This window comes from Lontra canadensis, unplaced genomic scaffold, assembly GCF_010015895.1.
Source record: "Lontra canadensis isolate GAN:19392208 unplaced genomic scaffold, GSC_riverotter_1.0 scaffold41, whole genome shotgun sequence".
Lineage (NCBI taxonomy): Eukaryota > Metazoa > Chordata > Mammalia > Carnivora > Mustelidae > Lontra > Lontra canadensis.
In genome coordinates, this window is record NW_022631035.1 from 5,495,785 (window position 1) to 5,523,463 (window position 27,679).

The window sequence follows — 27,679 nt, forward strand, 5'->3', positions numbered from 1 at the left end:
TGAAGGAAGAGGCCCAGGATTTCATCAAGCAGTTTTTTCACGGTCGGGCCCGGTGCGAGAGTGAAGCTGACTGGCACGGTCTGTGTGACCCGCAGAGATGACCAGCTCCTACCCGCTAGGGCCGGAGTGCCCCCCCCCCCGCCTCAGCTGTGGGCCAGCCTGGGCCTCACTCAGGAACAGGGAGGGGGGAAGCCTGCAGCCGTCAGGGGCACCAGCTTTGCTCAGGGTCCGTATCTTCCAGCTATATTTGGAGATGGCCCCCGTCACCTCCCAAATCAAGGCCAAAGGCTGGAACTAGCTACTTTCTGCTTGCAGGGTCTGAGGGCTTCCTCCTCCTAGCCTCCCTGCCTCTCTCAGCTGGGTTTTCTGAACCAGATCCCCAGATTAGAAGGGGGTGGGGTGGGGGTGGTGGCTGCTGCCAGAGGAACAGGAGGAAAGAGTGGTCCCTCTGCCTCTTGTGGTTGAATTGTAGGCCAGGGTGAGGCCACCAGTCCGAGGCCCGGGGCCACTTCAGGAAGAGTCCTGCTGGCCTTGGGTTCTGGGCCCACTAGCCCTTTCCCTCATGATGCCAGCTTCCGGCCTGGCCCCAGGTGCAGAGCTCGGGAGCAGGGGAGCAGCTGGGCCCTGCTCTCTGCTCAGGTCCTGGTCAGGAAGGCTGGGCTGGACAGAGACTTAGCAGAAAAATAAAGTCCTGTTGGATTTGAGACACACACGCCCACAAAACACGGCCTTTTTCTCTTGGGAGTTTTATTTTCTAACTGTTTGCTTCCCCCAGGCTTATGTGGTTCGTGCTGATGTTGGGCCCGGGCCTGGGGCCGGCTGGATATCCCCCTCGCCCAGCTTGGGCAGCATCAGATGCCCAAGCCCGTTCCTGCAGCCCCCACTCCAGCCCCTGCCCCGGGGGAAGTCCTGGTGTTGTCCTTCTCAGTTGATATCACTGGAGCAGCTCCTGCCCCGTGGCCCCCACTGTGGCCAGCAGCGCTGTGCTGTGGCAGGTTCCAGAACAGTCAAGTGGGAAAGTCCCAACCAAAATGGCCTGACAGCACCAAGGGAGACCTTCCCAGTCGGACTGGTATGTGGGAGGGGCCCCTTCCTCATCTCCTCCCCTCCCCCATTCCTCTTGGGTGAGGCTGGCCACTAGTTGGGAGCAAGGCTGCTGTCCCTCAGGAAGGCGATGGTGTCCTTCAGCTCCTGGGCCTGCCCGGGGAACAGGCCTGTGAGGACGGGGCCCCCCAGTGTGCCCCCACCTCTGCCCTGGGCCTGCAGCAGCCCGAGCCATGAGCATGGGGCCCGGCTCCAGGCATGCCGGGCCTGGGTCAGGCAGCCCCCGCCTTGCCAGGGTGTCCTCAGAGGCCCCGGCCACTCACTTTCGGCAGCTCAAACCAGATGGTCCGGGGGCTGTCAGCAGAGCCGTAGTTGAGCTCCAGGCCAGGGGCCCCCTTCTTCTCCAGGGGGCTCAGCAGGTGGAGCTGGTGCAGCTCCTTCAGGGCGATGGAGCAACACGGTTTCTGGGGCGGCAGAGACAGCAGAGCTTGGCCCCTCTCCGGGGAGGGTCACCATGGGGGATGGGACAATGGCGCAGGGGCGCTCGGACCAGCACGGGGGCAGGGTCCCGGCCCACCTGGCTGAAGGGGTCCAGGAGGAGGAGATGCCGGCGGTTCAGGCCCAGGAGGCTGGGTCCAGGCAGGGCCGGTTGACTCACCCGCAGCACCACGTAGACAGTGCAGCCGAACAGGGGCAGGCGGCTCACGGCCTCTGGGAGCGGAGGGGCCGGGGTGGGCGCTCTGGCCGTTCACGCCCTGCCACCTGCCCGAGTGGGCCCTGGGTCGGCCGGGCCGGGCTGGGCAGGTAGGGAGGCCTCCTCAGGCCCTCCACGCCTTCCCTTCTGGGCCCCTTGCCTCGGCCCCTGCGGCTCCGGAGCCCCGGACCCACCAATGAAGCTGATCTGGGCTTCTTGGGAGCTGCAGCCTCGCAGCTGCCTCAGCTCCTGGTACATCAGGTTCTTCACGGTGGACGCGTTCACTTGGGACCGCAGCGGCTTTGGCAAGTAGTCCGACAGGTCTCGCCTAGGACACAGAGTGGTCGCTCGAGGCTGGGTATACAGCAGGCGCTAAATGAATGGGCAGGGGCTACTGTGGGTGAGATTGGGAATCCAGATTTAGGAATGAGGCATGGGCCCTGGCTACGAGGAGCTCGGTGGGCGGTGGGGGGTCAGGTGTACGTAGCCTCCACAATGCCAGGCCCGTGACGTTAAGGTCGTGAAGGGTGCAAGTCGAGTGGCCTTGGCACTGGAAGACTGGGTAGGGGCTGGGGAACTGAGGGAGAGGCCCGTGGCGTATGTGCGGAGGTGGGCCCCAGCAACAGCAGGGACCAGGGGCGGTAGGAGGTGGGGGGCCGTGTGAGCACTCACTCCGCCAGGTGGTCCCCTTGGGCCATGCTGCAGTGCTGCAGGGCGGCCAGCCTGGCGAGCTGAGCACTGGCCTGGGGGGTCACCAGCAGCTTCCCCTGCAGGTAGTCCCGCAGCACCTGAGGGGGAACGGCAGTGAGGGGAGGGAGGCCTGGAGGGCCCCTACCCGGGCAGGGCTTCCTCTAAGCTGCAGCCCGGGGTCCAGCCACCAGCTGGTGGGGGCCGCAGGGGGGTGGCAGCTGACCTGCATGTAGTGGGTGGTGGTGTAGGTGGGATTATTGAAGTGCAGCGGGGTCTCCCAGCTGAGCCGCCGGCTGTGCAGGCTCACGTCCTGATCCACCACGCTGTTGAGGTACTCATGGGGCCACAGGGGCCGCACCAGCTCGCCTGAATGGGGAGCCCAGGTCCACAGCCCGCCCTGACATCCAGGGCCAGTCCTGCCCGCAGTCCTGGCAGCCCCAGCCCGGAAACCTGCCCCGCTCGTAGGCATACAACCGGTAGGTAAGCTGCCTCCTGGAGTCCAACCTGTCCCCCCTTCTTCCCCAGGCGAGGGGCTCACCTTCCCTTTTGATGAAGAGGGCAAATTCCTGCACCTCCTGGGGGTCTGTGATGCCCATTTGCTGACACAGGTCCTCCAGCACTTCCGCTGCCACCTGGGGCATGTGGACAGGGCCGTGCATGGTGGGGGTGTGAGGCTGGTGTGCAGGGGGTGCCCAGAACTGATGCCACAGCTTTCTTGTCTCTCCCCAGCCCCTCTCCTCTGGCCCCACGCTCACCGTGAAAGTCCGGATGCTGGTTTTGTAATCCATACCCCCCGGCAGGTGGATTAGAAGCGAGCGGACCTCCTGCCCTCTCTGCCAAGGCAGGTTGTAGGGTCAGCCCACCAGTGGCCAGAGCCCCCAACTCCCTGTCCCCACCAGGGAGTCCCATAATGCCCAACCTCCTGTACCCACCCCTGCCATACCAGGAAAGCCTGAGTCTCGCCCGGGGAGGGCAGCCGCAAGCGGCCCCCGTATTTGACTGTGCGCTGGAGGTGCTCTTGGCTTCTCCGGGCCAGCTCTGCAGAGGGGAAGCGGGCCGGGATCACTGGCATCTCCAAACCCCTCCCCAAGCTGCCGAGACCCCAGCCTGGGAAGTCCCTCCCATAGGCACCTTGGCTCGGGCCCGAGTCCTGCAGAAACTTGGTCACGTAGGGCATCAGCGTGGCTGACGGGGGGAAGAAGCCGGTCAGGAGACTGAGGAAGCTCCAGCCGCGGACACAATGTTCCCTGCAGAGTGGAGAGTGTGGGCTTCAGGCCGGCAAGGTCGGGCCCCTGCGCCGGCTGCCCTCCGCCACTTCCCCCAGCCCCGCATACTCACGGCTGAGGATGTCTGGTCACCTGCTTGATGACTTGGCAATAAATCTCATCCCTGAGGTTCTTGTTCTCCCGGCACAGCTGTGGGGACCGAAGAGGGGGGCAGGGTGACACAGGAGCTGAAGTCGGAAATCCCACTAATGGGGCGCCTGGGTGGCTCAGGGGGTTAAAGCCTCTGCCTTTGGCTCAGGTCATGATCCCAGGGTCCTGGGATCAAGCCCCGCATCGGGCTCTCTGCTCAGCGGGGAGCCTGCTTCCCCCTCTCTCTCTGCCTGCCTCTCTGCCTGCTTGTGATCTCTCTGTCAAATAAATAAACAAAATCTTAAAAAAAAAATTTAAAAAGAAAAGAAATCCCACTAACAGCCATGGCTGGGGCCACCTCTCGGTCTTGGACACAGCTGTGTCCAACGGATCACTCTCTCAGTCACTGTCTTCATCCGCTTACGGGCTGTGCTCAGCCCTGTCTTCTCTGCTGGCTCCCCTTATTTCCTTGACCTCCAGGGCCTCAGTGCCCTTGGGCCTCAGTCTACACGCCCTGCTGATCTCAGCTGTGCCCACTGCTGATGACTACCAGTGCTGACCTCCAGCCCAGACTTCTCCCTTGGACCCACGCCCCCCACTTGGAAGTCTGGACTGCACACTTCCTATGTCCAAAAGACTGTCCTGCACCAAGCCAGACCTGCTCCTCCCTTAGGCCCCCGTATCGAAGACGGTCTTTACTCTGGCCAAGGCCTCCGTGACATCCGTGGCACCTCTCTGTCACACCCCACGTACAATTCATAGCAAACCCTGTTGCTCTGAGTCTTTTCCCCTCAGCTGCTACCTCTGGGCCTGGCCCGCACCATCCCTCACCTGTGATCATTGCAATAAGGTCCTCTGGCACTTATCTCCCCCTGGGAGGGGTGGCAAACTTGCGCCCCCTGAAAAGGTAAGCCAGTCGCTCTGCAAACCCCCTTGAGTGACTGCCCACGTCTCTTGAGAAATCAGAGTCCCAACAGGAACCTATGATGGCCTGCCGTGACCTGGACCTGCCGACTCCCTCCAGCCTCATCCTCCACTCTGTCCTGACTCACTGGGCGCACCGGCCATGCTGGCCTTGCTGGTGCTAAGGCCCACCATCACCAGGACTGTCGCCCCTGCCCCCCTCTGCCTGCAGGTGATGCCCCCAATGCACACATGCCTCTCCCCCCAGCTTCCCTCAGATCTCTGCTCCAGGGTCGCCTTGTCACCAAGCTTCAGCATTCTAGCAGCCCCTTCCCCGCTGTATCGGTCTCCGCAGCACCTTTTACTCTTGAACACATTGCGTCGTGGTTTACCAGAAGTCTCCTCTCACTAGCTTGTAAGCCTTGTGGGGACTGAGCCTGCTTGGTTCGCTGCCGTGCCCCCAGCATGTACTAGGTGCTCAATAAATACTGTTGGATGATCTGAATGACTAGTGGCTAAGGGGAGGGGGAAGCCACTCAGGCCCAGGCAGGAAGACAGGAACAGACCCTCAAGGCACACACAGTCTCCCCAAAGCTTTCAGCACATGCTTACCCTCAGCAGGTCGTAAAGGAGCTCCATCTCGTTCCTGCCCCGGAGCTTAGACAGGTCCCCCATGAACCGCATCAGAGCTGCAGGATGAGAAGCTTGGGGAGCTGGGTTGGGGGCCTGATTTTGGCCCATGCTGTCGCTAGACAGGGCTTTCCCTGTCATCTCATGCCTTGCTCCCCAAAATGCACGCGAGCCAGGCAGAGCAGAGCAGGTCTCCACTTTACCGATGAGGAAACAGGGCTCAGAGAGGTTCCGTGGGCACCTGTGGCTACACACAGCACATAGCCAGCTGGACAGAGCGCTGCCTTCCTGCACAGACTCCATGCAACCCACCACCCCTTGGGAGTGAGTAGAAATAGTGAGGCCTATGAGAGGTTCTGCAAACCACCAGTGAGCTTCCCTGAGTTGACAAGGACAGAAGGCGACCTGGCACCCAGGTCTGAGGCATCGCAGATAGGGGGACACAGGATGCTATGGTCACTTACTCTGGAAGATTTCCACAGCCTGCCTGTTGGCATCCTCATCGCTGAGGCTGATAAGCGATTCTTGTATGGGAGCCTGTGGCCAAAGAGACTGGGTTGTGAGTCTGGGATCCATAGAGGCCAGAAGGCAGGTCCACTGGCCCGGCTCTTCCCCACCTGTCCCCCTCACCTTGGTGTACTGCACCAGGCTGGCCATGGCCTCCTCCTCAGCATCTCCATGGGTATGGTCTGGCCTGAGGGGGCAGAAGGAAGGACAGCCCTGCTTGCTCAGCCCTCCCGCTCCCATCACGGGTTGTGTAGGGAGGGTGCTAAGAGCACTGGCCTGGTGGCTCAGAGCAGGAGGGCTGCTTTAGGGAGACCGAGGATGGCCAGGCAGAAGGGCGGGCCCGGGGCACTCACAAGGTCTGGGGCTTCCGGAAGTAGTACAGGGCAAATTCCTGCATGGTGTAGGTGTGGGAGTCCACGGACAGAGAGATGTAGGCTACAGAGTCATTGCTGCGTGCTTGGCTCCGGGGACGGGCATGGTGCTGAGAGCACAGGAGATCTCATGCCACCGAGGGCCCGCTGGCCTGTCCAGAGCCCCCCGCCCAGGCCCCCGCCCCGCCCGAGCCGAGAGCAGCAGGCAGAGCACACCACCAGAAGCCAGGGACGGCCAGAGGCATTTATTGAGCTTTATTCTAGGGCAGCACTCAAGTAAGCGCTGGGAGGGGACAGGAAGGGGGCACCGCCCAGCCCCTGCCCGCAGGGGGCTCACACTCTTGCTGGGGAGACAGACATCTGGAGAGGGCGGCATCGGGCCGAGCGCTGCCCGCCAGGGAGCAGGTGGTCCTGGCCGCTCAGGGGCAACCGAGCCCTTTCCGTCCTCGAATCCTAGTTAGGCTTCGTGTCCGCCTCTCCCGTCTTCCTCACCTCCGCTGCCCTCTCCCACTGAGCCAGCCCCGGCTCTCGGGGCTGCAGCCGACTCCTGCGCCGGCCACACCTCTCTGGTGAGAAGGAAGAGTCTGGGGCGGCAGCCGGCTGAACTATGTTGGCAGGAAAGAGTCCGGAACGGCCCCCGGTGGAGCCAAACTGCCAGCCTGGAAGGCACCCAAGGACAGCGTCTCACCCACCTGGCCCCTCGGCCCTTCCACGGCTCTGCCATGTGCTGCCCTCCCCGTGCCAGCTGCCCTGCCCGCCCCCGGGGATACCGGGCTCCAGCGTGGCCACCGGCAGCAGCTTGATGAGGTCCCCACGGTGGAAGCTGAGGAGGCTGTGGTCATCCGTGATGTAGCTTCGCAGGGCGATGACGTAGCCAGAGTCCTGCAGGCGGGAGGAGGGTGAGCAGGCCGGGGAGCCGACTGGCCCGCTCCCCCTGTTGGCCTCCCTCCCCACCCGGCCCTCCACAGTTCCAGGGACCCGGCCTGAACGCCCAGTCCCACCCCTGGCGCCTTGAAGAAGCTTGGCTGTCAGCCCCGAGACCAGCCAGACCAGATGTAGCCCCCCTACCCAGCCCCCAGCCCCGCTGCCCGCCAGCCCCCTGCCCGGCCTGCACTTGCCTTCTTGAGCTCACTCAGGAACAGCTCGATCATGGCCTTGATGGCGCTCGCTCGGGCCGTGTGCAAGACCAGCTGCTCGCTCTTCAGGGTCAGCTCCAGGGTGGAGCAGCCCGGGCACTCCACGCCCAGCAGCTCAGCGAAGCTATGCACCAGCGGAGAGGCATGAGCTGAGAGCCGGCTCGCCCCCGCCAGCCCCCCGCCAGCCCCCCACCCCGCGCCCCCGCCAGCCCCCGGCCCAGGTTCACCTGTATGAGCACAGAGTCTTCAGCTGGCTGGGGTGGAGACTGGGGCCTTTGGTCATCTTGAGCAGTCTCAGCCCCCGGTGGGACACGCCCAGCAGCTGCACGTCGCTGCCACTCTCGCCCTGCCCGGAAGGAAGGTGGCTGCGTCACAGACAGGCTCCTGGTCCCCAACACCATCTAAGACGCCCTGGGGCTCCTCAGGGCCGGTGCTGCTCTTTGTCCTCCCATTGGGGCCACCCCTGCCCCAGCTCTCATCCCTGCCATAAAGGCCCATGCTGAGCGAGCTGGGATCCAGACTGGGGAGCTGACGTCCCCAGCCCTATGTCCAGCCTCACTGACCGAGACAGGGAAAATTCGGGAGAAGTAATTGGCCCATTTGTCCCTAGCGGCCACCACGATGCGCTTCTTGACACTGTCCTCAGTGGTGCTGAGCGACTCCAGGCCGACCTCCAGGTCTCCTGTGGGCAGGAACGATCCCCAACTGTCTTCGGGCTCCGCCACGGGGACACCCAGGGTTTGCTCCCTCCAGACAGACAGACCTAGTCCCAGCACTTCAGCCCCCAACCCCCGGGTTGCCAGACCCTACCCAGCAGCTCTTTCATTTTGCTCCGCTCCTCCTGGGATATTCGGATGCAAGACTCGGCAAAGGTGTCCTTCAGGATCTGAGGGCAGAGCCAAGTGGTCACCACCAGATCCCTGCGCCAGAGCTCACCATGGAGGCAGCCACACATGGAGACGCTGGAGAGCCCCGAGGGCACGGGTGGAGCAGGGGGAATGTGGGGCCCCTGAGCCCGGGGCCACCCCCACCTCCCTCTAGCCTCCCGCGACCCACACTAGCGGGCTGCTGCTCCTGGGTCAGGTGAGATCAGTTCCCTGGAGGGGGAGCGGGGGAGACGGATACAGAATGTAGGGCAAGAGGCAGGATCCCGGGAGCATCCAGGAGCATCTGCTATGTGCCAGGGCCTGTGCTGGGGACAGCGTATGCTTTGTTTTGAACCCTTCACTGCCAGCCAGCAATGGTGCTTACTCTCAGGGATGTGCTGAGGACGAAGTAAATGAAGGCAGGGCTTGAGACCCAGCGCCTGCCCTCTGAGTGCCAGCTGTGTGCCCCTCGCACCGCTGGTAACCTGGCCCAGGGGCCGGTGTTGTGTGTCTGTCCCTGAGGCAGGTGGGCCAGGCTCTTACCTGCTCGCAGAGGAGCCTGAGGCAGTAGGGGTGGCTGAAGTTCTCCCGGGGGTAGAACACCTGTGGGAGAGCAGGGCCGAGGAGAAGAGATGGGGACGGTGCCCTGCCCTCCCCCCGCCTACCTCCCAGCCCTGCCTCCCAGACCGGGATGGAAACTCAGGCCTGATGAGGCGGGTCGTGGGAAGGCAGCCCCCGTGTGTGTGTGGGGGGGGGATGCTGGGGTCCCACCCGCAGCCTGCCGCCCCTCCTCAGCCCAGGGAGAGGCCTGACTGCGGCCCCAGCTTCGTGCCCACCTCCTTGCGCAGGAACAACCTCCAGGAGGGGTTGAGGTAAGAGAAGCACACACTGCCAGAGGGCACGAGCAGCTTCGTGGAGACTCCCTGGTCCTCCATGGGCTCCAACCGGCCTGGCAGAGGGAGGAGCCAAAGGGCTTCATCGAGGAGCTGCCAGAGCCAGAATGACAGGGACACGGGGACAGAAGACTGTCCCCCTCCCTAGGGCCCCATGAGGGCTCTGCCCGCTGGACCTTTGCTACCTCCCTCCTGCTCACATCCCATCTCCATCCTCCATTTCCAGCCCTCAGACTTTCCCTGCTGTCCTTGACCACGTCAGCAGGGCCACTAAGTCTGGAGCTGCCAGGATGCACAGAGGACAATACCCCAGGGCAGGCCCTCAAAGCCACATGGGCCCCAGAGTTACCTGGGCCCTGCCCGGGACAGGAACGCGGAAGCTGGGGCTCCTTGCCCATGGCTCCAAAGTCCGGAGCCCTGAGCACCTGACTTTATAGCGTTGCACACGGAAAGGCTTCTGGAAACCCTGCCCCACCCCCAGGGAAGCCCACCAGAGAGGGATAGAAGGGTCCTTACTGCGGGGCCCAGCTGAAGGGCTGTCTGGTTCCTCAGGTGGAGGCAGTGGGGGTGCTGGTGGAGGTGAGGGTGACTGGGGGGCAGGTGGAGTCTCGTCAGAGAGACCCTGGCTGTCCTTGATGGAGCTGGAGGGCCCGAACTGTGGTGGGAACTTGGGTTGAGGGGCCACGGCTGGTTCGGGGCCCTTCCCCGGGCTGGGGGATGGCGTCTGGGGAGGCACAAAGCATGCATACAGCTGGGTCTAGGGTTAAGGCCGAATTCACCCCAGAGAGCCCTCGAGGTGAGAAGCCATGCCCCGTTGGGCTGGGGCCTCACCGACGCAGGTGCGTGGGCGTCACTGATCCCCAACTTAGCCAGAGCCTCGTCCTTGGGATTGTTTTTCTTCAGGAAGTTTTTCGTGGGCTTCCTGAGAGAAGGAAGAGGCCCTGAGTCCCCAGAGTGACTCCCCGGGGAGGGGGCAGCCCCAGTCGCCCCCGAGGCCCACCTGGTCGGCTGCACGGGCATGGGCACGGGGCCCGGGCGGCTCTGGTACATGCGGATAATGTTCCGGATCTCCCGGCTCGGCTCGGCCCGCTGGTGGGGCACTGGCGCAGGGCAACCACCGGGCCCTGCCCCCCGGGCCACCAGCTTGGCCTCCGCCTCTTGTGCAGCTTTGGCCCTACCTTGTGTCGGGGGACTCGTCACTACGGGGGGAGGAGGGGGCGAAGGCGCTGACCAGAAGGAGAAGAAACACATGAGACCCCGTCCAGTCCCACAGGGCCCGGCCCTCCCCCACGGCCCCCCCACGGCCCCCCCCACCTCTTGGTTTCTCCTCGTCCTGCTCCTCGTCCTGGGAGATCTGCACCTTGGGTGGAGGCTTTGCTGTCTTCACCGTGATCTGCTGCTGCCCTGTACGTGCCCCAGGTGGCCCGATTACTCTCCCTGCTGTGCCCAGCGGGCTCCGAGACGGGCGACATGGACCCAGCGGAGGAGAGCGCGCCCCACGCGGCCCGGCCTGTGCGGAACCCGACCACCCCAAGCACCCTCACCCATCTTCTGGAAATAGTCCTGTTTCTGCTTGAAGCTCTTGGGCCGCTGGGGCTTCTCTTGGGGCTCCTGTGAGGTCTCCTGAGGGCAGGAAGGGGAAGTGAAGCGGCAGCCCCGCCAGCCGAGTTGCCCCTCCCCCAGCATCCCCTCCATCCCCCGACCCCAACCCCATCGCTGGGGCTCGGACCCCAGGCATCTTTTCCTCATCTTCCTGCTCCTGTGGGGACTCGTGGCCGCTCGGCCCTGGAACCTGCCGTCTCCATCCCAGACCCTGCCTGGCTCCTCGCCCTCAGACAGGCACCCACCAATTCCAGCTCCCGCTCTGGCTCCCGCCACAGGGCCAGGGGCTTCTTGGGCTTGGGGGCGACGGGTGGGGGTGAGGTCGGGGAAGCAGCTCCAGGGGCCTGGGCCTGAGGCTGAGCCTGGCGCCGGTGCCCCTGTGTCTGCTGCTCCAGCGACAAGGTCATGGCCTGGGTGGTCATCTGCTGGGCCTGAGGGGGGAGAGGCGGTGGGCCGGGTAAGAGCTGGTCGGGCTGGGCCCCGCAGACCTGGCCCCGAGAGGCGCTCTGAGGGTCCCGCCCACCCTCACCAGGAGGAGCGCCTGCTGGTTGATGAAGCTCTGCTGCTGGGCGGCCAGCTGCCTCGGGTCCACACTGGGAAGCAGGGGATGCGGTGCCGGTGGTGGCTGCGGCGGCATCACCATGGCTGCAGGTGGCATACAGGTGCCCAGCTTGCACGTGGCCCCCCGCCCGCTGGCCCCTCTGGGCCCCCTGGCAGGACGTCCCTTCCTCCAGCTCCTACCTGAGAAGGGACCTGACACCTGGCCTTACCTGGCATGGCAGGGACTGCGCCCATTGCTGGCATCATGGGCACAGGGGCAGGCACCATGGCTGGCTGGTATCCAGGCATCTGCATCATCCCTGGGTAAACTGAGGGAACAGGGCCCTCCTGCGTCAATCCTTATCTGGGCCCACAGACCCCCTCCCTCCAGCCCTCCAGCAACAAGGGTGCTGGCTGGAGCTCTGACCCCAGTTGCCTGGAGAGCCCGGTTGGGCTGGGGAGACCCTGGACGGATTGCTGGGCCCCGCACTCACCCATGGGGTAGCTGCCTTCCTGCATGGGCCCCACGGCGCCCCCTCCCTTCATGCGGCCGCTCAGAGCCCAGGCTTGCTCCAGATCCTGAAGGGACCAAGGCCACAGGCCAAAGAGTCAGAACTGGAGCCCCAGGAGAGATGGGAGAGGTGGCGGAGGTCCCGGGGGTAGGGGCAGGGACGGGGTCAGGTGTGTGTGCAGAACACTTACCCTGTGACCCAGAGAGAGGACTGGCTGGAAGAGGTGGTCCAGGAAGCCATCCAGGTTCCCTGAGTTCTGAGACTCCCCTGTGGGGCCAGAGGAGGGTTAGTGCCCCCCTGGGGTATGGGGCATCCGGCACCCCCATTCCCATCGCACGGGCAAACTCAATGTGCCCATTCTGGCCTTACCTGACTGGCTCCTGCTGGGTAGTGTGGGAGCTGGCCCTGGAGGTGGACCTGGCAGTGAGGGGGCCTGGATGCCAGGGGCAGGGGGGATGTCCTCGTCTCTGTGGGAGACAGTGGGTCCAGCTAAGGGGGTGCCTTGGATGGAGGTGGTGTCCAGGCTGAGGCAAGGAAAAGAAGCTGGTGTGGGGGGTCACTCCCATGGTGTGGGAGAAGGTGAGGTATGTGTGGGGGGGCTGGGCCTGCAGCAGGTCCTCTGAACCCTGGGATGTGATAGGGTGGCTCAGGAGGTCACCTATGACAGAACAGAGATAGGAACAGGCTAGGACAGGGGTGCTGGTCTGGCACCTACAAGCCATGGGGGGCAATGGGGTAGCTGTGGGGACTGACTGGGTCCCCCAGGTCCTCAGTCTGGCCGATGAGGTCCAGCACGAAGTCACAGCCAACCAAATCCTGCCAGGAGTCCCCGGAGTGCAGTGACACGGACCAGCCACGGGGGGGAAGCTCCAGTCCTCTGGGAGGGAAGAGGGGCGCTGTAGGGAGTGATCAGCCAGGAAGAGGGCCACCCCGAGGGTCCCCAAGGGGAGGCCGCTGGGGAAGGGGCAGAACCTGGGGGAGGAACTGGTTTCCTCAGACAACTCTCCTCTCTTCGCCCCTCACAACCTACTGCTTCCACATAGGGTCTGATGCTCTCATTTATTGACCTGTTTTGTTAGAATCTGGACCACAGACATAACCTCTACTCTTGCTCCCTATCTTGAACCTACGGTCTGGTCTGGCTCCTGCCCACTTACCCCTCCATGCCCCCACTCCCCGCCAATGTCCTTGGGGAGCAGGCTTTGGCCCTGGGTTTGCAGGAGGCCCCTGACAGAGAGTGGGCAGGGAGGATGAGGAGGGGACAGCGGTCTGTGTTGGCCACACTCCCCATCCCAGGGCCCCGTACCTGCTCTGCAGAATCCACCCGGCGAACTGCTCCCCTGTGGTCCAGGACTCCACCTCGGCGGAGTAGCACTCCTCTACAGGGACAGGCGGTGGGGGCCGGAGTGAGGGGCAGCAGGTCCTTCCAATGGGAAGGGGCAGCTGTCCCCATGGGGGCTCCCGGAGCAGGGCAGGACCCTATGATCAGGGTCCCGGGGGTGCCGCCAGAGGGCTGAGGCAGGAAGGGAGAGGCCCGAGCAGAAGGGGAGCATCACCATTGAAGGTAAAGATGTCCAGAGCCATGCGGCCTCGCCGCCGGCCAGCCGTCCACTCGAGCTGGGTTGGGGGGTGCGCCCGTGCCATCCCAGGGGCCAGGTGCACCTGCTCCAGGGCCCCCAGCAGCTTGTGCTGGCACAGCGCTGCCATGCCCCTGGGGGCCTGGTCGGACACAAATCTGTGGGGACAGCACAGGGCTGCAGTGGGGGTGGGCAGTCCGCCGATCCCACTCCCTGGGCCCCGCAAAGCAGGCCCCTTACTTCAGCAGTGGCTTCTGCAGGGGGGGCATGGGGGGAAAGGCGCTGAGCAGGATGGCCATGAGGGCCCAGCTGCGCTGGGTCTGCTGCTCGTCCGGGTTGTGCCAGATCTGGGCCACAAGCTGGCTGAAGATCTCGTCCCGCAGCCCCGGCCGGCGCTGGCCCTGCCGCACCAGGTACTCGCCCATGCTCTGCTCCTGCCAGGGCAGCAGGGACCCATCCCCCAGGAGCCGCAGCATCTGCAGACACGGAGCAAGGCGAGGGCAGGACGTGCCAGGGCATTCCCCCCCCCGCCCCCCGCGCTCAGCTGGACCCCAGGAGTTAGGGTCCAGCCCACCCTGTCCCCTCCCCACCGTGTCACTCACCACCTTGTTGATATCCAGCGCGTGCTGTGGGTTCTCCCCATGCAGCCGGGTCAGGGGCTCCGCCAGCAGCTGCCCAGGGCTGGGCAGGGCCGGCTCCTGCAAGGACGAGGGTGACAGTGTCTGAGCACATGCCAGTCTGGCCGGTCTGTGCCGACCTGTGGGAAAAGCCCCAGTGGAGCCCAGGGGAGCCTGCACCCTGGGAGACAGAGAGGGACTGGCGAGGAAAACCACCTTAGGGACACATCTCCGTGGCTCCTCCTGATTAGAAAATTGATGTCCATGCATATAGAAGACTCAGAAAACATGGAAAAAGATAAAGAATTTAAAAATCCATTACTATTTTCCTGCCAGTCATGACTACAGTTGACATTTTTTTTAGCCTGTCTTTCCAGTCTTGCTTTTTTTTTTCTTTTTAAAGATTTTTTTTTTATTCATTTGACAGAGAGCGCGCGCGCACGAGCAGAAGTGGCAGGGAGAGGGAGAAGCAGGCTCCCCGCTGAGCAGGGAGCCCGATGCGGGGCTCCATCCCAGGACCCTGGGATCATGACCTGAGCCAAACGCAGACAATTAATCAGCTGAGCCACCCGGGGCCCCTCCAGTCTTGCTTTCTACGCAGATACATCCATCGCCCTCCCACACCTACTGTTGCTTTTAACAAAGCCGGGATCATACTCTGTTGTCCGGTTTGGAATCCTGCTTTTGTACCCAACACGGCAGCCTGGACATTTGCCTTATCGTTACACACACTCTAAAGACACGACTTCAACAGCAGGATGAGCCACAGGTGTAACAGGTGTGGCATCACGGAGCTTAGTCACTCCCAAGAGTGAGATGTTTTGCTTCACTGGGTATTCTCCAAACAGGGGTGCTGCACCCGTCACCCCCGTGATGGGAAAGGATGGGTGCAGTGGGAAGAGGGCACAGGCACAGCTTCTGCCCGGCAGGGCTAATGTCCAGGGGGAGCCACGGAAATCTGCCAGGAAGAGCCATGGTCTGGGGGCCCACCTGAAAGTTAGTAGAGATGAAGCTGGAGAACGGGAACTGGTTGATGTCGGGCGGGAGGCTCAGGCTGGCCCGGGCAGGAACTTCAGGGGGTATGGACTCGGTGATGCTCCCATCCAAGGCATGGTGATGGCCTGGGGGTAGCACCGAGAGGCAGCCCAGAAAGGCCGAGGTAAGGAGGCTGGCTACGGACCGCCCCCGCCCCTCATCATCCGCCCCCAGTCCCGGGGCGGAGGGCACTCAGGGGAGCCCAGAGCATCACCAGGAGGGACCACAGCAGAGAGACTGGAGGGAGGGAGGGAGGGGTCGTGTAAGAGGGACACGAACCAAAACTCACCTTCTGCGGTCTTCAGCAAGACGGCCACCTCAGCCGGGATCTCCAAGCGCCCCAGCTCCTGGCAGAGAGGAATGATCGACCAAGGACTAAAGGAGGGGAAGAGGGACCCAGTGTCCCTCCTCACCCCTGGGACCATAAACTTCTCCAAAGACCAAGGATTCTGATCCTGGACACAAATAGGACCCCAAGAGCCCTCAGAGGGAGACCAAGGGTGGCCCAGGCCTCTTCCTGGGGGACTCAAGGGATGCACACCGGCGACCCCACACTCTTCCACAAGCCGCGCCAGTCCCAGGAGGCTCATCACCCAGCGGACGCCCTCGAGCTTCCAGGCCACCTACCATGCCTGGTGCTGTCCTGGAGGCCCGGCCGCTGTGTTGGCCACGCCGATGCCCAAGCTGCTGGAAGAGATGCAGGGGGAGCTGGTGCCCCGGTGAGGGGGTCTCTGGGAGCCTCCTGGCAACTCCTCCCTGCCTCAGTGGTCCGGCGGCCCCCTCTGGCCCCGAGTTGAGAAACTAGCCCGGACCTAGAGGGGCCGGCTGCCTGTCGCTAGCCCTTCGGAGCCCTCACCAGCCACTGCCCATCTGCCAGGGCACTGGGGAGGAGGCAGGAAGAAACGGTCCCAGGGGACAAAGTCCAGCCAGGGAGGGGCCGAAGAGGGGAGCCCTGTGTGGGCACTGACCTTTGAGCTGCTTTATGGCCCTCATAATGGAGTCATCAGGCCAAACCGGGAAGCAGCCCAGCCCTGAGAAGGTCTGGAGGGGATGAAGGGAAGACACCCCAGACAGGCAGGGGACAGTCAGACTCTGGAGGGGGGGGGCAGGGATGACGGAAGTGACCCCCCAAGGCCCCGGCCTCCCCCGGCCTGGCAGCAGGGAAGTGGGAAGAGCTGGGGCGGCTGGGGTCTCTGAGCCCCAGTCCTCATACACTCGGGCCAGGACTCCTGGACGCCAGCAAGGCTGCCTGACTCCCAGACACTCACCTGCGATCTCTGTCGCCTCCGGAGCAGGGGCCGGGCCACCAGCAGGACGGTGCTCAGCTGTCCCAGAGCCGCTTCCTGGAGGCCGGGAAGGGGGTTGGGGAGGAGCTCAAGCCCAGACCCGATACCCGAACCCTCCAAGCTGAGACACAAATGCACGGACCCGGGCCGACGGGGTCCTGGGTGCTTAGTAGAAGCCACGGCGGAAGGACAGGACACCTTGAAAGAACTAGTACATTGAGAAGGTATTCAGCACCGGGGATGACGGTCTCAGGCTGCAGAGCTGACCGCAGGCCTCACTCCCCCGCCCCACTTCGGTCAGTGTGGTCGTGGGTAAGTCCCTTGGCCTCTCAGTTTCATCGTCCTCATCTGCAAAGTCAGGATCCGAGTAACCCCTGCCCCACCACAAGATGAAATCAATCAGCCCACATGTTGAGAAGAGTCTCACCTATTTTTACTTAAGAAGTGGAATTTCTAAAAAATGAAACAAGTGCTATCACTGGAAATCTAATAAAAGATCACGGAAGCGATCATGCCCTTGAGAATTGTCCAGAGAGAAGACGACGCTCCTCAGTAAAGGAGTCGTGGGCAGGATTAAAATTAAAAAATCAATGTTCAGCTTTGAGGCGGTCGGCTGGCTCAGTCGGTAGAGCATCTCGGGGTCATGAGTTCAAGCCTCAAGTTGGTGTTAGAGTTCACTTAAAAAAATAATAATAAATGTACATATTTTGTTAAAGGACACCACCAAGAGCGTCACAAGACAACCCACAGAATGGGAGAATGCTTGCAAATCACGTATTTGATAAGAGTTTTGGGGCGCCTGGGTGGCTCAGTGGGTTAAAGCCTCTGCCTTCGGCTCAGGTCATGATTCCAGGGTCCTGGGATCGAGTTCCGCATCGGGCTCTCTGCTCAGCGGGGAGCCTGCATCCCACCCTCCTGCTCCCGCTGCCTGCTTCTCTGCCTACTTGTGATCTCTGTCAAATAAATAAATAAAATCTTAAAAAAAAAAAAGTTTGATATCTAGGATGTAGAAGGAACTCCCACAGCCCAACAACAAGACAAGCTATACGAAGAAAAGGCAGATCGAGGACTCGACTGGACATTTCTCCGCGATGATCCACAACGAGCCAAGAAACGTGAGAAGACGCTCAACCTCGTTAACCATCAGAGAGATGCAAATCAAAGCTGCGATGCGGTACTGCTTCGTGCCCACGAGGATGGCCAGCGTCAAAAAGTGGAAAATAAAGGCGCCGGGGTGGCTCAGTGGGTTCAGCATCTTTCTTCGGCTCAGGTTCTGATCTCAGGGTCCTGGGATCGAGCCCTGCATGGGGCCCCCTGCTCAGCGGGGGCTCTGCTTCCCCCCCTCCTTCCCCCTCTGCTGATGCTCTCTTTCTCTCTGTCATAAATGAATCTTTTTTTTTTTTAAGTGGAAAATAAGTACCAGCGAAGTTGTAGAGAAATCGGAACCCTGAAACACGCTCCTGGGAGCGTAACCCCTTAAAACACCAAACACAGAATCACCATATGACCCCGCAACTCCACTCCTAGGTAAAGACCCCGAAGAGCCGGAAGCAGAGACTTGAGCAGACACCAGCACGCTTGTGTTCCCAGCAGCCTCATTCATGAGCACCAGAAAGTAGAAGCGGTCCTAGTGACCGCGGACGGGTGTGGTCTGTGCACCCAGGGGCGAGGAGGAGCGAAGCCTGGCCACCTGCTACCACGCAGACAAACCTCGTGAACGTTCCACTTGGCGCAGTGAGCCAGACGAGAAAGGAAATACTGCATGAGTCAACTCACTTGGGCCATCCGGAATAGGCCAGTCAGTAGGCACAGAAAGTGGATGGGAGGTTCCTGGGGGCTGGAGGAAAGGCGAGCTGGGAAGGACTGTGTGAGGGATCGAGGGTCAGCTGGTGATGACATTTTGGAAATAGAGAGTGGCAGGGGGGGCGCGGTCTTGGAAGTCTCCCCTGGGGTCCAGGGCACTGCCCTCACTTTGTTCTCAGTGCTTTACCGCTACCTTGGGGGTGACTGGTGGCAGGTTCATTGTCACACCCGATTCCCCCCCAGTGTGCCTGGGAGGCACCATCTCTCCCTCCATCCCTGAGGGTCACCAGCTGGGCCCAGGGTAATGGAGGTCAACCAGCAGCTGTTGTTCAATGAGCACAGACTTTCCCATTAAGCTGTAAAGGTGAATGGGTGTTAATTATGAGAGAACGGGGAGGCCAGTCCTTAGGACCAAGAAGTCCAAAGAGCCTGGAGTATAAAATTCTGGCCTAGAGGCTGGAGAGATAAGCGGGGTCTCACACAGACTGATTCACGCTTTTAAAAGATCATTCTTGGGGCAGAGTGGAGAACAGACTAGAAAACACTCAAGGAGTCAAGACTGCAGGTTCTGGTGGCCCAATCAGGGAGTGAGCTTCTTGTCACTCGGGGTATTCAAGCAGAGACTGCACGGAGATGCTGACAGGAGGGCCCCAGGGCAGGTAGATTTTCTTGAGGCCCCACCCCTCCCACACTCTGCCCCACCACCTGCAGGAGACCCCCAGTCTCACCCACCCCTGCAGACCTGGCCTGGAGCCCTCGCATGCGAACCTGCATCCGCAGCAGGAGGAGGCGGCTGAGGCGCTGACAGGCGATGTAGGTGCGCAGGCAGCTGTGCAGGGCGAGCAGGGCCTGGGAGCGTGGCCGGGCCCAGTGCTGCTCCAGCTGCTGCCAGCCTGGCTCCCCCAGCAGAACCTGGGGGCAGAGGTGAGGGTGCCCGGGCTGGGGGTCCTGAGGCCTGCCCTGCTTTTGTCCTGAAGCCTTGGCCTGCTTCCTTCCAGCAGCACAACTGATTATTATGGGGAACTCGGGACACCTGCCACCCAGGCCCACTCCAACGCCTTACCACCCAGAAGGACCACCCATTCCTGAGTTTGTTCTGGAATGTTCCTCTCCCTTTCCAGCCATGGACATGCACGCGCGCGCACACACACACACACACACACACACACACACACCTGGGTGGCTCCGAGGTGACAGAGGGGTGACTCGGCCCCTAGCACCTGACTCAGGATGGCGCCACACCTCTCACGATCAGAGGACTCTCCCTGTGCCTCCGTCTCCAGAGCCCGGAACCTGGCCCGAGGAGGGGGAAACTGAGGTCAGAACAAGCACAGTGAGGACCTCCCCCAACGCTTGTCTGACCCCCCAGCCCCTAAGTCATTCAACGATTTGCAACACACCTACTATGTGCCAGACCCCAGCTGAGCTTTGCTGAATGAATGGCAGAGGGGCAGGTGGAGGCATGGGCAGGGAGGGGGTCACCAATAGGGAAGGTCAGAGGGACAGAGGGAGAGGAGAGAGCAGTGAGAGGAGGTGAGTGGAGGCCAGGCTCAGGGCCCCAAGGAAAGAGGGTCCACTTCCATCCTGAAGGAACTGCCAGCCACTCCAGGGGGCCGTCCTTATGGGTTCTGTGTCCGGGCCCTTGGCTGCCTCCATCCTGGGACCCTACCTGGCCAGGAAGGCCTGGAAGGGCAGGCGCATGGGGAAGTTGGCACTGCGGGTACGTACTGCCTCCAGGATGCCCGCCTGGTGCAGCTGCTCTGCCACGTGTCCCACATCAAAGAGGCCCGGAAGCTGTGGCCATGGAAGAGAGCCAGTGAGAGCTGGTGGGGGGGTGGGGCTTGAAGCTGTGGGAGGCCAAGGGGAGCTGCTGAACAGGGCAGGGCAGGTGGATGGGAAGGCTCTGGGGCCAGGTGCAGGGCAGGGGAGGGGGAGGGAAGCTCACCTTTCCCGGGTTGGGGTTGAGGCACTGAATGAAATAGACATGGCTCCTGATGGAGGAAGGGGGGGTGGGGGTCATGTGGGTAACGGAGCAGCCCCCGAGTCCCTGGGGTCTCGTATGGGTGGCACTGTCTCACCTGCCCAGCCGGGCTAGGAGGTCCTCCAGGGAATGCTGGAAGCGAGAGGCCAGTGTGGGCTTGCCCGGCTGGGCCGTGGACTGGGACTCTGCTTCCCGGAACAGGCTGCCCACCGGCTGTGGGGCGAGAGGAGGCCGAGCTGGCTTGCTTCCCAAGCCTGTCCACAGCCCGGCCTGCATCCCCAACCCGGGGGAGCTAGGGTGGGTCAGTCCACAGCATCCAGACCCCAGAAGGCTCAGCCCGTGGTCCAAGCTGCAGGGGCTACCCCTTGGGGCAAGAGCGTCCAGGGCAGAAGGTGGGGGACACAGTGTGGAGGGGTGGGGGCTCCGAGAGAGGGCTGGCAGGGGTACCTGGAGCTGGCTCTGGGCAAGCATTGCCACCGCAGCAGGGTCAAGATGATCCCGGTTTCTGTTTACAAACTTGTGAACCTGCAAGAGACAATGTGGGGAGTGGAGGGGAAGCCAAAGAGAGAAGGCTGGGCTGGGGGCAGGCCCTTTGTCACATAATCCAGCCTCTCCCCACTGGGCTAAATAAAGGGCCACCTTTGTCTGTCAGCTAATGGCTCTGGGGAAAACTGGAAATCCCCATGCAAATGAATGAAGTTGGACTCTTATCTTATATCAGATATAAAAATTAACCCAAAATGAATGGATCAAAGACCTAAATTTAAGGCCTAGAACTCTAAAACTCTTAGAAGAAAACGTAGGAAGAAAGCTTGTGACATTGGACTTGGCAACAATTTCCTGAATAGGATACCAAAAGCGTAGGCAACCGAAGAAAAAAACAGACTGGATTTCATCAAAATTGTAACTTTTGTGGGGTGCCTGGCTGGCTTAGGCAAACACGTGTGACTCTAGATCTCAGGGTCATGAGTTCCAGCCCCATGTTGGGTGTAGAGATTACTTTAAAAAAAGTTTTGGGGAGGCTCCTGGGTGACTCAGTGGGTTAAGCGTCCGCCTTCGACTCAGGTCATGATCTCAGGGTCCTGGGATCGAGCCCCGCAATGGGTTCCTTGCTCAGTGGGGAGCCTGCTTCTCTCCTACTGTCCCTCCCCCAGCTCATGCTCTCTCTCACTGTCTCTCTCTCAAATAAATAAAAGTCTTAAAAAAGATTTCCTTTTGTGAGCTTCCATATAGTTTTGTGGTTTTCTTTATTCAGACTCCTTGTGTGTGTGGCTTTTTTAAAATGTGATTAGTTTTCTGAGGGGGGAGCAGAGGTATGACTGATCTGTGTACCGAAACGGGTCACCTCCTCCAAGAAGCCTTACTGGACTTGCTCTACCTCAAACTAGCCATATGGTCCTACCCTCTACCCTTTACCCCACGCCTCAGCAGTTAACCTCCCGGGTGTGCTGTCACCCGTGAAACTCTGAAGGGGGAAAGGCAAGTCCCTTCAGTGAGCACCTACCATGTGCCAGGCACCTGCCTGACCACTTCCCCATTACCGCATTTAATCCTCACCACAGTGTTATAGGACAGATTCCCATTCCCATTTTACAGATGGGAAAACGAAGGCTCAGGAAGAGAAGCAGACACCCGGAGGTTACAGAGTCAAGTCCCACGAGTATGCCCCACCCCTGCTGGTCTTGAGGCTCGTGCTCAACCAGAACGCAATAAATCACACCGGGGACTGTGCAGGGCCAAGGGCGTAGGCAGAAACATATGGTCAAGCCCTGGGAGGGGCCTCTCTTTACTTACTCCTCTTGGCTGTCAGGAGAGTCAGCTCTGGGGAGGGGTCCCCCTGGCCACATCGCCCTCACCGATTCGCCTGAGTCTCTCCCTGATTCACCCTGATGCCTGGTAGGTGACAGTCCCAGCGTAATGCCTCACGGTGAAGATAGGAAGGGGCAGCTGGGGCTTGGAGTAGCAGGGGTGACTGCCGTGGTGGTAATGACACTTCTGAAGGAAGGTGTGGTCTGTGGCCTGATAAGAGGGACGGGCTTCCCTCAGGCCTTTGCGCGCGAGGTGCCCCAGCCCGGACCGTGCATCCCTCCAGGATGATCAATAAGTATTTGTGGAATGGGGGCGCCACGGCCCTGAGGCTTGCTCCCTACTAGCTGGAGGCCCAAGGGACCCCACCAGCCCTACATGAGCCCTGTGCTGTCCCCACCACCCTGCCCCTTCTGCAGCAAGGACCCAAGGAACCCGAGAGAGGTTAGGATCACCCAGAGACAGGATTTGAACCCAAGCTGTGCAGAGAGACTACGGGCAGGGTTTCTGGCCTCCACCACCTGTGGCTCCTCTCAGAGGCCCAGACTGGCCACCAGGGCCCCCACTGCTTGGGGCTTACCTGGGGCAGCCACGTGTGGGCATCCAGGAGCCTCAGGAGGCTGTGGGGCTGGTCTACGAGGAGGTCCAGACAGGTGTCCCGCACAGGCTGGGGAACGGGCACCCAGGCCAGCAGCTCTCGCCGACAGGCCTCCTGGGAACAGCCAGCGCGGGGCCAGATACAGAGCACGCCCACACCCGTGGGGGAGCTCCCTGGAGCCGGAGCAGGGATGGCCTCCCATTGTCCAGATGAGTAAAATGAGGCCCAGGAGGGCTGAGACGGTGGGCCAGGGGGCTTTGGGGCAGAGCTCTCAGCTCAGCACCCTCCGTTTCCCAAGGATGGCCCCTGGTCTGGAAGGCCTGGGCGCCCCTGGCCCCCACCCGGGCCAGCGCCCCGTACCTCCTCCTGCGCCCACAGCAGCTGGAGAAGAGCCGCAGGCGCTCGCTGGCAAGGTTATTGCACAGCTGCTCCAGCCTGTTCTCCCGCAGGGCCTGGGGGCACAGAGGCAGGGACATGGGCATCTGCACAGTTGCGGGGGCACGGGGCGGTGGGGGGAAGCCTGCACACTCCCCTCCTGGAACTCAGGGAGGAGTGGTGCCCTGGGGCTGACAGGGTCAAGTCCGAAGGCCCCCCTCAGCCCGCATCCCTCCCTCTGCCTCAGCACGACTGTGAGCCATCCTGTGGTCTGGAAGGCGTCTGTTCCTATGACCTAGTAGTTTGCTGGCTATTGGAATCCCACATCCTCATAAGCAGGGCTCTAGGCCGCTGCCTCCGAGAAGCCTTCCAGCATTCTTCCTGTAGGGATTACAGGTTCCTTTCTCTGTGGCCCCCAGCATGTTACTTGCAAGCCCCGTAGAGCCCGCACTCCATACGGCTTTGTACAGAGAGCTTTGGCTCGCTCTTGAACTCACACTGGCCACAGTCATCTGCAGTCCCCCACCCCCGAGAGGGCATAGTCACCAAGGGCATGCTGGAAAGGAGAGAGCAGGGGACACTGAACAGTGCCCACCCGGGAACGAGGGTGGAGGCCACCTTCTCTTGCTCTAGCCCCCTTCTCCCTGCCCTGAGAAGGTGGGATCTTCTAGAAAGGGGTGAAGAGTTTATGAAAACTCAGGCCATTCAGGGGACTGTCCCTTTTCCTGCTCCTCTTGGGGCTTGGGAGGGGAGGCTGTGGGCTGATCCATCCTAGGACCTCTGTCTTCTGGCACTTTAGAGGCTCCTGTGAGACTCTGCAAAGCCACGCAGGACAGAACTCCCCAGAGGCGATGTCGGGGCTGGACAGAGCGGAGCAGAAACGCTACAGCGGCAGCCCCTGTGCCGACTCAGGGCTAGGCGGGCAAGGGCTCACGAGCGCCCCTCTCAGGAAGCGCTGACCCCACAAATGATCAGGATGAGGTGGGCACCCTGTCCCGGGCCCTGTCCCAAGGGCGAACCTCAAAGCCGTGGACGTCCACGACAGTGATGGTGTCCACATGCTCTCCCTCCCCAGGAGCCGCCAGCTGCGAGTTGCTCCTCTCCAGAAGCCAGGTGAAAAGCCGGGAATACAGGGCCTTGGCCAGGCCGTCCCTGTGGGCAGGCTGGGTGAGCCTGTGTGCCAGAGTGGAGGCCTGGCCACGGCTCCCTCCCGCCCCTGGGGTCACCTGGCATCAACGGCGCTCTCCACCGGCAGAGACCTGCAGACCCGGCCGTACGGGGTCTCCTGCAGGGCAGAGGAGGCAGGAACACATGGAACAACAGGCCCGAGGCCCATGTGGGCTCATGTCAAACCTGAGGGGGTGGGGGAGGCTGGGGGTAGGGGAGGTGGAGGGGGTGGGGGAGTGAGACCCACCTCCTGAGGAGCCCAGCGCTCACCGTGACCCTCCTGGTGACAGCCCCCTCCAGGCGCTCGGGTGGCACCAGCAGCAGCTGGGCTGCCGCGTGGATCTCGGCCCAGCTGGACACGGCAGCCACCTCCTGGGACTCCCGCTGGACAGAGAAGGGAGGGGGCGGGGAGAGGGAGAGAGTCCCTGACTGAGCCACCCACATGCCCCTCCACTGTCTCGTTAAAGGGGAAACGCCCGGAACAGAACCTGGAAACATACGGAAAGCGATTCCCACGGTGCTGGGTACACACGAGCTGCTCCGTTAGCGCAGGTCTGCCTCTTGGGGGTGGCAGAGACGATCCCGGCCTGTTTTCTCACCTACAGCATCTGCCCGCTCTCCAGCGGCCCTGGGGCAGCCCTGGGCTTTGTGATCTACCTACGGGTGTTTGCTATCCTTGCTGCCCTGATTATACAATCCAGTTCCTAACTGGATCCTAATCCAGTTAGGATCCAGCGTCCACACGGGCCACAGCTGGAGCCCACCTCTGAAGATGAGAAGCAAATATTGCCCAGGTGCAGGACGGCGGCCAGCACGGCCCAGGCGTCCGTCACCTCCTCGGGGCACAGGACCTGCAGGGCCTTCTGCAGTCCTTCGAAGTCCCGAGCATCATCCTTGCCCTGGAGACAGCAGGCCTGGCCCTGCAGAGCACAGCAGGGGTGAGGGGACAGGGCCCGGCTGCCCAGGGCTCCCCTCTATGCTGGCCGCTCCTTAGCACGCCCCTCCCCCCCCACGCCAAGACCTTTCCCTGGGCAAGCCCGGTCACCCAGCACCCAGTGGGCCTGCCCCCACCTGGTTGAGGTAGGAGTAGGTCTCTGGCCCCTGCAGGGAGAGCTGCTCCCGTTCTACAGGGCCCAGCCCCGCCAGCAGCTCGTAAAAAACATGGAAGCTTCGCTCAGCCTGGGCCTTGGGAGAGAAGGACCGGCTTAGGGGGAGCAGTGGTCCGGTCCTGTGCCTCAGGGAAAGCAAGGACAAATCCTGGGAAAGGCAGGGTTGGGGGTGCTGAGTGACCACAACCCCTTACAGCGGCCCCTCCCTCTTTCCCATGCTGGGAGCCACGGAGAGGGGAGCCGTAGGGTGGGTCTTACCTGAAACACCACCCTTGAGGTCTCGAGCAGATAACGGGACACAGAGGCTCCCACGATGACCCCACTGTGGGCACAGGACAGTGAGGGGGGGGGTAGTGTCCAGGATGCATGCAACCTAGGGGACCTGCTCAGAATGGGACACACTAGGGGCTCAACCCAAGGGCAGCACCTCAGTTCCCAGTAAAGGGAACCGATCATGAGTGCCGCCCCCGGGCCCGTGCCTTCCAGGACCCCTGCCACTCACTGCCGCACGCAGAGGCAGAAGACCTGGCCAAAGCGGCTGGCGTTGGCATTGAGGACTGTCTTGGCGTGGCTAAAGCTGCTGAGCACGGGCCGGACACCATCCAGCTGTGTGGGGGAGACGCATTTGAGGACCCCGGGGACGGCGGTGGCACCCACTGATCGGCCATCCGAGCCGAGGACACTTTGTGCCTGGGGGTTGTGCTCCTCCATGGAGAGGAGAGTCCCACCCCACCTCGCCCTGCCCCATGGTAGGCGATGCCTGGGGCTGCCCCTAAGAAGAAGCCAGAGGCCCAGAGACCACCCTCCTGGCCCAAAGGAGAAGGACGGTCCCTCTTGGATCCCTGGAAAAAGGCCAGCTGCTCCTCACGTGACATCTTCGGTCCCTTGTCTGCTCCTGCTCCAGGCTGCTTAGGAACTGCACAATCTTTCTGGCAGCTTCTGTCTTCCCTGAGCCACTGTGCCCACTGCAGGCAGGAGGGGCTGACAGGGTCTCCAGGAAGGGGCACAGAGGACACCCCATGGAGCCCAGGAAGTGGGGTATGCCCACCCGGAAGTGATACACGCCCACCCCCGCACCCCGGAAATGTGGAGAGACAGACCCAGGGCATGGATACCAAGGAGAAAGAAGTCTCCAAGATGCCACATTCAAGGGACACGTGGATGACTTTAGCCAGGACCACAGCCCTTATGAAGCCCAGCACAGCTGCCCAGCAGTGGACCAGACCTGCAGCTTCAAATGTGGACCCCGTGTCCCCTGCCTCCCAGCCCTCAGAGCGGCCTGTGTGTTCTGCGGGGCACCATCACTCACCCGAGGAGAATGCATGTTCCCTGCCCAGAGCTCTGAGACAGGCGATCGTAGGCTGATGCGGCGATGGCGAAGATGTGTCTGAGGGAGGAGGGAAGGAAGCGAATGAGAAGGTTGTCAGAGACGGGCATCTGGCCTCCTAGGTGTAGAAGGTCCCTAAGTCTCCAGAATCTCAGCAGTGGGACATGTTGGGGCTCAGCCGCCTGGGGTGGACGGGGTGGTGAGCACAGGGTTGGTGGGGCAAAGTCACGTACGGGGTGGTGTTAAGGGCCCTCTTGGGGTGGGAGCTTGCCAGGACCTCAGCTGAGAAGAGAGGCAGGGGCCGGTGGGGGTTCAGAGAGAGCAGAAGAGGCCCTCCAAAGGTCTGGGGGAAGAAGCAGATGCTCTCGTCAGAACACGAAGGAAGCAGGGGTACAGATGGAGTGGGGCTCCGGTGCTCCCCAGCCTGGCCCCCGGCCCCCACCCACTCTGCAGGTCCCCAGCGAGGGTTCAAGCACCCAGCCCACAGAGGAGAAGGAAGAAGTTCTAGAAGTGCCAGAGGGCCCTCTGATCCCAGAGGACAGGGACTCCAGCCCCCCAACCCTCCCCAGGTACCCCCATACGTAGATTCGGCCCAGATGAAATCTCTTCTTAAGGCACAGCAGTACAGAGCTGTCACACACTGGTCTGTGGCGACGGCAGGACAGCGGAGCAGGGAATTGGGGACAGAAGGAGGTCCTGGGTTAGCGCGGCCACTGGCTGCAGAGATCCTTTGGGCATAACACAGGGCCCGGCTGCCAAGTGAGTTACTATGGGTAACTGACCAGAGGGAAGCTTTGTGCCAGTCAGAGAAGCAAGTCCCAGGCAGGGGCACCTGCTTTTCACCCCTCCCCCGTCTCTTCCAGCCAGACCTTTGGTAAAAAGCACAGTCCCTTCTAAGGGTACAATTTATAAGGGATATGAGGAAGTGTGGGACCCAGACACGACAGATTTGGAACTGGCCGCGCTCACGGCAGCCGAGCCAGGTCCTCCGTGTCTTCCAGGCCTATCCCAAGGTTCCTGCTGTCAGCGGCCAGGAAGGGTGGTGCCTCCAGGCCCGGCCCCAGGCTCAGCTCCAGGTCCCTCTCCAGCGCCTCCTCGGTCTCATTCTCTGGCTCCCACCGCTCCCGCCGGGACCTGCGGGGCTCGGGCTTCTCTCCCATGGCAGGCGGGACTCCAAGGTGAGTCGGGGCAGCAGCGCGTCGGTGCCAAGCCCAGGATCCTCGCGGGGTTTGGAGATCTGAGCCCAGTGGACGGG

At 62.0% G+C, this 27,679-nt stretch overlaps 2 protein-coding genes across 2 annotated transcripts in view; one reads left to right on the plus strand and one right to left on the minus strand.

Annotated features, from left to right (window-relative positions):
• The window catches only part of RECQL5 (RecQ like helicase 5), a 34,304-nt gene extending 33,530 nt beyond the window's left edge, over window positions 1-774 (plus strand). Inside the window, 1 exon segment of the mRNA XM_032870612.1 lies at window positions 1-774. Coding sequence (XP_032726503.1) covers window positions 1-101 — 101 coding nt within the window. The 3' untranslated portion in view covers window positions 102-774.
• On the minus strand, window positions 728-27,679 carry MYO15B (myosin XVB). Its single transcript, XM_032871078.1, is given in 65 exon segments — window positions 728-1,197; window positions 1,368-1,508; window positions 1,622-1,755; window positions 1,933-2,066; window positions 2,411-2,526; window positions 2,652-2,794; window positions 2,967-3,060; window positions 3,184-3,261; window positions 3,372-3,466; window positions 3,560-3,675; window positions 3,767-3,843; window positions 5,299-5,375; window positions 5,781-5,853; window positions 5,947-6,010; window positions 6,177-6,304; window positions 6,687-6,853; window positions 6,965-7,076; window positions 7,313-7,454; window positions 7,558-7,676; window positions 7,894-8,012; window positions 8,141-8,216; window positions 8,740-8,799; window positions 9,033-9,145; window positions 9,606-9,813; window positions 9,921-10,011; window positions 10,090-10,315; window positions 10,404-10,493; window positions 10,634-10,712; window positions 10,937-11,122; window positions 11,221-11,336; window positions 11,462-11,560; window positions 11,726-11,810; window positions 11,934-12,010; window positions 12,113-12,267; window positions 12,459-12,620; window positions 13,050-13,122; window positions 13,300-13,478; window positions 13,561-13,796; window positions 13,923-14,018; window positions 14,928-15,058; window positions 15,262-15,319; window positions 15,600-15,659; window positions 16,241-16,315; window positions 18,680-18,973; window positions 19,237-19,354; window positions 19,731-19,855; window positions 20,007-20,052; window positions 20,140-20,255; window positions 20,490-20,567; window positions 21,936-22,061; window positions 22,429-22,560; window positions 22,807-22,829; window positions 22,832-22,898; window positions 23,841-23,973; window positions 24,048-24,106; window positions 24,259-24,372; window positions 24,753-24,908; window positions 25,060-25,173; window positions 25,356-25,419; window positions 25,600-25,703; window positions 25,966-26,062; window positions 26,407-26,484; window positions 26,658-26,767; window positions 27,006-27,069; window positions 27,394-27,679. Coding segments are annotated over 65 exon segments (7,329 nt in total). The 5' UTR covers window positions 27,585-27,679; the 3' UTR covers window positions 728-1,137.